General features: G+C 44.9%; 1 protein-coding gene across 1 annotated transcript; it reads right to left on the bottom strand.

The window, feature by feature from the left end:
- Positions 1 to 1,569: 1,569 nt before the first annotated feature.
- LOC134303746 (protein B4) lies at positions 1,570 to 3,254 on the bottom strand. Its single transcript, XM_062989219.1, has 5 exons — positions 3,188 to 3,254; positions 2,842 to 3,113; positions 2,285 to 2,378; positions 2,171 to 2,202; positions 1,570 to 2,031 (listed from the first exon to the last, which is right to left on the bottom strand). The coding sequence occupies exons 1-5, from the start codon at positions 3,252 to 3,254 to the stop codon at positions 1,621 to 1,623; spliced, it is 876 nt and encodes a 291-aa protein (XP_062845289.1). The 3' UTR covers positions 1,570 to 1,620.
- Positions 3,255 to 10,005: the final 6,751 nt, after the last annotated feature.

The raw sequence follows: 10,005 nt of genomic DNA, 5'->3' as shown, positions 1-10,005 counted from the left end.
AAGCAATTTCTGCTTAATTTAATGGGAACAGTAAATCCAGCCTGAAGCCACTTCAGCTTTCTGCGGCGCCGTCGCCCCTGATATCCCGTAAACCCCAACCGCGCCGCTTTTCATCCCAATAAACACTCGCCGGCCTGTTTACACAACGCTAACGGCTGCTAAGTGCCACCGCCATCCAGGTCGGCCCGAGCCGTAAATCCGTCCCGCTCACTCACCGAGACGCCGCGGCGTAAAACACAACAACAGAAAATCATCCAGAGAGACGGAGACGCTGCAAACGGAGCCTCGTCATGTGATGTGACCTGAATTTACCCATAATCCATCTGCTGCTCCACGCCAGAGTCATGCTGCATGGTTTTACACCACCGTTAATCACTGACCTCACTTACGCTGGAGTCGTCTCTGACCCTGAGACGGCGGCTCGGAGATTAGAGCCGATTCTTCGTTTCATTACCGACTCAGATTAACTCGCCGATCACAGGAACTCAATTCTAATGTTTTTTTTTCTGCATTTTTCTTCCAGTTTAGTCATAACCAGTTCCGCTTCTGCCACTGGAGACCCTGATGGCGCTTGAGGAGGGTATATTCCACCACTCGGGCACCAGTACAGAGAAGAGCCTTGAGTCCTGAGAGGATCAGGAAGAGCCAGACCCGTCGATCTGAGGGTACGAGGTAAGTGCTGTAGGGTCAGTTTAGGGCTGGTCTGGTTTCTGTTTTGTAGACGAGCATCACTGTTTAAATTGAATACTGGGAGCTACAGGAGGCCGGTGAGGTGAGCGTGGCAGTCGGGTGAGCAGGCGTGCGGCCGCATTTTAAATCGTCTGATAGTGGGCACCGGAGGACCTGCAGGGAGTTCAGAGACTGGACAAGAATCTGAGTGGAATAAAGAGGAACAGATAAATCCTCCTCATGATACCAGTATACCTTTTAAAGTATTTCCCATTGTGTGGGTATACAATTACTGACTGTAGTGTAGCTTATCTCTTGCTGTTTGCTCTGCACAACTACTGCATAATTAAATGTATGAACGTGCTGAATTTACAGTATGTGGGGAAGAACTAAACTGTATGTATCCAAAGTGACATCTATTGTTAAGTTAAAAACAGCAATTTGAGTAACGTTAAGATTTATGACCATTTTAACATCGTGGAATCATTTTAAGATCAAGTTATGTCAGTGTTTGCCATTGTTTACCTCATGCAAACAGTTAATACCGAACCATTTTTACACACTTGTGGCACTAGTTATCTGAATAAAATGAGCTTGTGCAGGCAAACTGCTTACTGTAGCTTATTAAATCTAAAATAATTGGGTGGTTCAGGTTGTTTGCAGACAAGCGTGATAGTTCAGTTTACTGTACGTGTAGAAAATGACCACATGTACCACCGAGGTAAACAGTAATTTTCGTAAGAAAACCAGTTTAAGCTAAAGGTTGTAATTTGCTTGATAATCCACAGACAGATTCTTTTGTCTGTAACAATCATTTAAACCTGTAGAAAATTTCCTGTGTGTGAATAGTTTAATCAATACAGACGCCTATAAATGTGAGCTTACACACAACTTAAGTACAAAAGCTTTTATTGAATATATACAGAAGTGCACAAATTAAAATCAGAACAATCATTTCTCTGCTGCTTTCTTGCTCTTCTTCCCTGCAGCTTTAGGAATGGCACCAGCGTTCTTCTCACCACCTCCATCTTCTGCTTTCTGAGCCGCTTTCTTTACTCCCTTCTTTGGTGCTGCTGCTCCCTGACCGGCATCCTCGGATCTCTTGCTACCTTTTTTCGGCACGGTCACCTCCGCACCATCGCTCGCACCTTCCTCGGCTTTCTGCGCCGCCTTCTTTCCTCCTTTCTTGGCGGAAGATTTTCCAGACTGGTCACCTTTACTTTGTGCCTTTTTGGAGGTTTTCTGAGTTTTGGTCTTGGATCCCGTGTCCTCGGTCTCAGCAGAGCGCTTGGCTTTGGGCTTTTTGGCCGGAGCGACCTTGGAGGCAGCAGCGTCGCTCTTCGCTTTCTTAGGTTTCGCTCCCTGAGATGGAAAAGAAAACAAAGAGGAACAATCACCGAAAGCTCTGCTTTTAAACTATAGATGCCCTTTAGAACAGAGCGAGAGGGTTCAAGATCAAATCAATATTTTTATTTATTTATTTTCTTTAAAGTGCTCTCACCTCGGTCACAGACTTTGTTTTCTTCACGTCACCTAGACAAGAAAAGGTCAGTAGCAATGCAATCTGTGCTGTTTGATTATAGCATTAGAAAAACTTTAGGACGTGATGACCCACCTGCTTTAGCTTCTTTGGCCTTACCAGTGTTGGGGTCAGAGTTCTCCTTGCTCTTCTTGGCTGGTTTGGCATCTTTTGGCTTTCTAATGGCAAGCTTGGAAATGCAAGAGTGTACATTTAATTTACACTTTCAAAAGCAGGTTCCCCAACAACTGCACCCAGTCAGTCAAACCAAAATAGCCCCACCTACCCCAGTTGCTAGAATAAAAAAAAAAATAAAAAAATAAAAAAAAAAGTCAGCTTTTGGACAAAATGGTCCAGATATTAAGCTGTTGGGTGGTTAGAACTTAAAACATGAGCAGCATCTAGAACAGTGGAAGCTCAAGGGTTAAACGACTTGACTAGCAATCAGAAGCTCACTGGTTTAAGCCACACAACAACCTGGTTTTAAATCTTTAGCTCTTGAGCAAGACTCTCAGCCCTTAAATCTTATGCACTATTACAATAAGTCATTTTGGAAACAGCATCTAACATCTCCATATGCAGCACAAACAAGGTTATATCCCATGCAGTCCAGCAATAACCAGTAAAGCCACTCCTTTAACCCCAGCACTTACCCGGAAGCGACCTTGAGCCCCAGTGGTGGTGCTGGAGTTTGCAGGCCTCACAAACACTCCAGACTCGATTCCTTTAATGAGAGCTTTGCGCACCATCAATTTGATCCTGGACTCGTCCATGGTGGTGTATTTTTCTTTAATGTAGGAGCGGATAGCCTGAGCGGACACGCCTTTTCTCTGGTCCAGCTCCTTCAGAGCCTCCTTAATCATCTCCATCGTGGGAGGATGAGCAGGAACCTTCTTTACTGCCTTGCTGGGCTCTTCAGAAGCATCTGAACCACGAGGAATAGTGAGATAAAAGCAATCAAACACAACCCATGTTTTAAATATGTGATGATTTACAAACCTGTTGTTTCACTCTTGACCTCTTTCTCAGGAGAAGTGCTAGTTTCAGCTGCTTTCTTAGGTGCCATTGTTAAAATGAACAATAAAATGTCAGTAAATAAATGAGAAGTAACTTTAAAAACCACGGCTTTACTACGTTCTTCCTGCTCCACTGCCTCTAGTTATAGTCCGTCAGGAAGTGGAAGCGTCTCACACTCACCTGTTTGGCATCATCAATCAACCAATCACAAACTTTCCCTCCAGGTTTAATTAACAGCTCAGGTGTGTGGATTTATCAGGGCTGTTTGATTCCTGAGTCGACTCCGACAGTTGGGAATCAAATGAGTCGTATTTAGCAGTCGATTCCTCAAATATGTTCCTACCTGAGGATCTGAAGTACCCAGCTTCGGAAACATGGGTTTAATCCTCACCTTCGGTTACTGTTTTGGATTCCTTTAGGCACTTTGGTTTCCTTTTACACCAGTTAAATCGTGCCAGCTGCTCTAAATAGCCAATAGTTGATACCATGTCATGGACTGCCACCCTGTCTGAACTATATTCACACTTTTGTTCAGTTTCGTAGAGATATGCTCTAGATCCACCTCAACCCTGATCAGGGTAAAGCACTTATTAAAGACTGAACATTAATTTTAATATTATATAATAGTAAGATTTATTTATTTTGTCTCAGATGTTCCTCATGAACACATTTAATGGTCGTTACTAAATAGCTAGCACACTGATTGTGATCTTTTAACCTTTAATTGTCATAAATTGTAAACTTTATTTACATTTCTACATATTAAAGTAAATAACTGTAATATTTCTGGCGTTGGTGATGTTTATTCATGTATATTATTTGTAAAAACAAAGACAGTAGCGTCTGGTATATGAGCCGAATCTGTTTTGATTCACTACATGGAATCATTTTCGGCTCATTGGAATCGACTTCTAATGACAAATGCCTGGATTCATTGAATCGACTCGTGTTTCGTTGACTCCCAACACGAAGATTCAATCTGATTCACTTAGATTCGTTCACCTCCGTTTGTTTGCCAATATTGTCAAGTAAATTTTAACATATATTTATATAATATATTATTTTTATGATCTCAGAGAAGTAAATATTATCAACCTGTTTTAAACCTGCGCGTAGGTAAGTGTTTTATTAAAAATAAATCTGTGTTGAAATGATATAACACTATATGACTAAAAGTATGTGGACACCTCTAAATATTTAGTTCAGATGTTTAAAACACACTTACTGCTAACTGTTGTATAAAATCAATTATACAGAATAAATCATATGTTTGTAACGTTGGTGCAGCAGTTTGGGGAAGATCCTTTCTTGGTGAAGATGTTTTCCAGTGCTTTGACTGGTTGAGTTGAATTGGAACGTCAGTTGTGGACAAAATCTGCAATCCCTCCCAAAATATACATACAGCACCACTGTTATTGGGTTCCATGTCCATTACCTTTTTTATTGCTTTTTGGTGGTTATCAGGATTCTGGAACAAATTTGGATGCATTTGTGAACGCTGATTGGCAGGATTCAACCAAAGATGACCTTTTGGTATGGTGCTCATGTTTCAAAAGCTTAATTTTAGGCTGATTTAACTGTTTTGGTTTGTTGTTCTGCTGGAAAACCTCAACTGTGTCCAAAGATTAAAAAAGCCTCCCCCCACGTCTCTGTGTACTCTTTACATAATAAAATATTGATCAGAGTGTCTGGTTATCTGATATTTGCAGTAAGAGACGTATTGAAATTGCTTTAATAAAACGTCTATTAGTTGCCAAAGGTGAAAAACCCCTTGAGGAATTTAATCAATATGGTTTATTTTCTGCTGTTTAAATTTTTTTGTAGATCATTTTGATACAGAAATCACGTCTTAAACCTGAATCTTTATGAAAGCTCCTGAAGTCCTGGACCGCTCGTCATATAAACCACCAAACATAAAACCCAAACTAAACAGAATAGATGAGAGTTGTTCTGGATGTGGCTTCAGGGGTGTTCACATACTTTTATCCATGGAGTTTGTTCTGAAGCACCTTTCACAACGTTCTACATGTTTAATAACGTGATCTTAAAAGATCTGGTAATAACCAACAATGCTTCAGCAGTGCAGTGATAGAAGCAAGAGTGGCATTAGGGTGGCATTAGGGTGGCATGCTGAGACAGCAGATAGTCTGGGTGCTGAGTTTGACCTGCTTTTTCCGTTTATATCCTTTGTGTGTTTTCTTGAAGTGCTTTGGTTTCCTCCAACCTTCCAAAAATCTGTAGAAGAGGGATTGGCAGCTCTGGATTTGCCCCAGGTTTGGGAGGGCATCACATACTCATCACATTCTTTAGTCATTCAGTGATTCATTGGCATGATCAATGATCAAAATAAGGTAAATAAAGAAGGAGAATGTTAGTAGGTGAACATGGTTGGTGAGGGTGCAGCTTTATTTAATATTAATCTGAAGGATTGAGACTCCTGTGTTTGACTCTTTAAACGTCTGTGACGGTTCGTAACCAAATTAAAAAGCCGTCGCTGGTTTCACGTCCTTGCAGCTTTAATAAACGGAATCCCAGCGTCCGTCTGAGACACAAAGATCTGCCAACGCCTCCAGATTATTCATCCTGGTCTTTACAAACCCGGCCGTCCTGAATCGGGCCGCGATCACAGAAACGACGCCTACGTAGCAGCAATTCCAGCCAGACTGTTTATCTCCGCCCGTAAACACTTCGTTTATGATGAAATGATTTTATAAATATGGACACGCAGATCAAACCGCTGCAGATGAAAGACGCTCGTAATTCAGCTCTGCTGAGCGGCACTTTGAGCTGATGAGAGGAGGAACGGGGGGCCTGAGCTGCACCCTGACGCCTCAGCGAGGGAGAAAACGGCTCCAGATTCTTTTGATTCAGGTTTTGTTTTGTAAAACCACCGTGTCTGTCTGGTCCTGCATCATAATGACCTGCTGTTTTTATTAGGAACGTGGTCAGAAGTTTACATACACTGGTGTTTCCTCCTTTTTGGAGTTTGATGTCCTCATTTTAGAGGTCTGATGTTCTCCTTTTTGAGTTTTGGGGTCTAATGTTTTTCCTTTTTGGGGTCTGATAAGCCTCCTGTTAGGGGTCTGATGTTCTCCTTTCAGGTATCTGATGTCCCTCCTGTTAGGGGTCTGATGTTCTCCTTTCAGGTATCTGATGTCCCTCCTGTTAGGGGTCTGATGTTCTCCTTCTGGTTTACCTCTCCTACCTTGTGAGTGAATGAATAAATGACTGGGTGAGTGAGTGAATGAGTGGGTGGGTGAGTGAGGGAGTTAGTGAGTGAGTGAGTGAGTTAGTAAGTTGGTGAGTGAGTGGGTGGGTGAGTGAGTGGGTGAGTGGGTGGGTGAGTGAGTGGGTGGGTGAGCGAGTTAGTGAGTTAGTGAGTGAGCGAGTGGGTGGGTGAGTGGGTGGGTTGGACGGGTGAGTGAGTGGGTGGTTGTGGGTGGGTGGGTGAGTGAGTGGGTGGGCGGGCGAGTGGGTGGGTGGGTGGTTGTGGGTGGGTGGTTGTGGGTGGGTGGGTGGTTGTGGGTGGGTGGGTGGGTGGGTGGTTGTGGGTGGGTGGGTGGGTGGGTGGTTGTGGGTGAGTGGGTGAGTGGGTGGGTGGGTGAGTGGGTGGGTGAGTGGGTGGGTGGGTGAGTGAGTAAGTGAGTGAGTGGGTGGGTGGGTGAGTGAGTGAGTGGGTAGGTGGGTGAGTGAGTGGGTGGGTGGGTGAGTGGGTGGGTGAGTGGGTGTGTGGGTGAGTGAGTGCTGTATATATCTGCAGCTATAACCTGTATGCTGGTGGGTTTTTTGTGGCTCAGTCAGGGGTGTCGTCTCAGCGGGTGTGTGTACAAGTGTGTGTGAGTGTGTACGAGTGTGTATGAGTGTGTAATCAACACTAATGTGACGCACTTTATTTAATGAGATTGTTTGATTGTGATCCTGATTAGGACGCAGCGGTGTGTGTGTGTGTGTGTGTGTGTGTGTGTGTGTGCGTGTGCGTGCGCGCGCGCGCGAGAGAGAGATTTACTGTAGAAATCATAATCTCTCATTACTGACCTGTTAACAAAAACAGTGTGTGTGTGTGTGTGTGTGTGAACATGTGGTCTTGGTTTCAGCAGCATCTGGTCACAAAGTGGTTGTTTTTCTTTCTGAGCAGCTTGTGTAGGCACCGTGTGTGTGTGTGTGTGTGGGAAGGGGGTGTCGGCCCCCCAGTGGGATGAGACTGTAGCCATAATACAGACACACACACACACTTTTTGGGCTTCAGTTCCAATTACTGCTCATGAGTTATGGTGAGTGTGTGTGAGTGTGTGTGTGTGTGTGTGTGTGTGTGTGTGAGCATTTGGCCACATTTATCTTTCTGGTGTGTGAGAAAGTGCAGGTGAATTATGGAGATTTTAACCTTTACATGCCGAACTCCTGACAGCTTACATTCACTTGTGTGTGTGTGTGTGTGTGTGTGTGGGCAGTTTGGTGTAGCTAGAGAATATTTTTTCCTCCCCTTGACCTTTGATCCCACTTTACTTTTACAGTCTTAATAAGATCCAGGTTGTATTCTGTCACACACACACACACACACACACACACACACACACACACACACACACACACAGATGATTGCGGGGTTTCCTCTCGGCGTCTCTGTTCTGTGCTCATATTTGATCTCTCTGTTATTATGTCTTCATGCTTCTGTTGACACATGTAAGTCATTAGGTATTCGTACCAGAACTATCGGTCCAGTCTACACTTCTGTTTGTTTTGTTGTTGTATCTGATTCTCCAGCTGTATCGTCCTCCGCCGCTGCACCCCCTATTCGGCCGAGGAGACTCGAACTATCACGTGACACGTGTGCTGTCGCCAGCCGCTTCTTTTCACCCGTCTGGTCGACCAACCCACATGCAGGCGCCTGGACCGGCCAGCAGGGGGCGCAGCTGCAGCAGTTACAACAAACACTGGTTTCCCGACGTGCCTGTGTGGACACTCGGCTGGTCGATGGCACAGCAGAGATTCAGACTGGAGAGCTGGAGATGCTTTTACTCCACACACAGTCCTGATCCGGTGGTTTGCTGGTTTGTACTGGGTGCACGTGCATGTAATTTGGTTTTAATAACGTACCTCACACACACACACACACACACACACACTGTAACGATTATATTCCGCTCGTCTCCAAGGGCGCATAGTCGACCTTTATGTCTCCACGAGGGGAAAATTCCTGAGCATCCATGTGTGACCGTGTGGTGTATCTGGTTTTCTGTTCCTGTAGAGCATGAACACACACACACACACACACACACTCTAAAGTGTAAACTTGGTCCTCACACTGTAAAGACAATGTTGTGTTTGCATTGATTCTATCGTGTGTGTGTGTGTGTGTGTGGCATTAAAATATATTCCTCTTAAACCTTTAGGGAAATCCACAGAGTGGAGCAGTGTTTGCTCACACACACACACACACACACACACACACGGTGGTCAGGTGATTGTTCTGGATGAACGGCTGAACTTCAAATCCATTTCCGAACATCTTAAGCATGATGGATGTGAGTCACGACGCTGCAGCGGATGAGAACGTGTGTGTATGTGTGTGTGTGTGTGATGCCAACCTGCAGTTTGATACTTGGTCTGAATATTCCAGTGTATCTGTACTAGTTCTGAAGAGGTTAGGAGAGAATGTCAGGTTCGGGTTGGGCGGAGAACATTGGGTTTGAAGGAGGACGTCAGGTTTGGAAGAGAACATTGGGTTTGGGTTGGGAGGAGGACGTCAGGTTTGGGTTTGGAGGAGGACGTCAGGTTTGGGTTTGGAGGAGGACGTCAGGTTTGGGTTTGGAGGAGGGCGTCAGGTTTGGGTTGGGAGGAGGACGTCAGGTTTGGGTTGGGAGGAGGACGTCAGGTTTGGGTTTGGAGGAGGACGTCAGGTTTGGGTTTGGAAGAGAACGTCAGGTTTGGGTTTGGAGGAGAACTTTGGGTTTGGAAGAAAACATCAGGTTGGGGTTGGGAGGAGGACGTCAGGTTTGGGTTTGGAGGAGAACGTCAGGTTTGGGTTGGGAGGAGAACGTCAGGTTAACTAGAGCTCAGCAGGAGGTCTTATTGTGGTGTGTTGTGTGATGATTCGGGGTCACATGACCGGTGTGTGTTTACTTTTACTGTATAGAGGAAATTACAGTCTGTGTTACAGCGTCCCAAATATTATCGCTCCAATTATCCCTCAATCTTATATCAGCCCCTCTGTACACAGAAGCACTAATCCCTAATGGCAGGGATCCATCCCTGCCTCCCCCGTCTCTCTCTCCCCAGTTTTCCTCATATCCAATTCCCCGATGGTATTTCCCCTCTACTGCTGCAGACCTCCACTGACTGACTAACACACGCCCCCTCAGACACGTGTGCAGCACCGACCGCTTCTTTTCACCTGCACCAGGGTTCATACAGAGATCCGTATCACGCACGGAGAGTCACGCACTGACCTCCGTTATCCCCCGTCTCTGTGCAGCACCATCCATCAGCCAGCAGAGGGCGTAGCTGCAGCTCTCGCCCCAGATGAGCCAATAGCAGAGTCAGCTCAGGCGTTCTTGTGTGTTTTATTGCTACGGAAGGTCTGGGTTCTTCAAAAAGTTTCCACACTTTTTACTTTTATTTATTAAGAATTTCCAAAACAAACTCCGTCACTTTTCTACATCGTTCCTTCTGATGCATGTTTCCAGCCTCGTACCGACTTCTTAACGCCGTCAGCAAACAATGTTTGTGGTTGAGCTCGTAGCCACTGATGCGCCGCTGATTTCACATCATCATCACATGAAAATCTTCTTCTTCCCCTTAAA

The sequence above is a fragment of the Trichomycterus rosablanca genome, chromosome 26 (assembly GCF_030014385.1).
Source record: "Trichomycterus rosablanca isolate fTriRos1 chromosome 26, fTriRos1.hap1, whole genome shotgun sequence".
Classification (NCBI taxonomy): Eukaryota; Metazoa; Chordata; class Actinopteri; order Siluriformes; family Trichomycteridae; genus Trichomycterus; species Trichomycterus rosablanca.
This window is presented reverse-complemented; position numbering and strand designations above follow the sequence as displayed.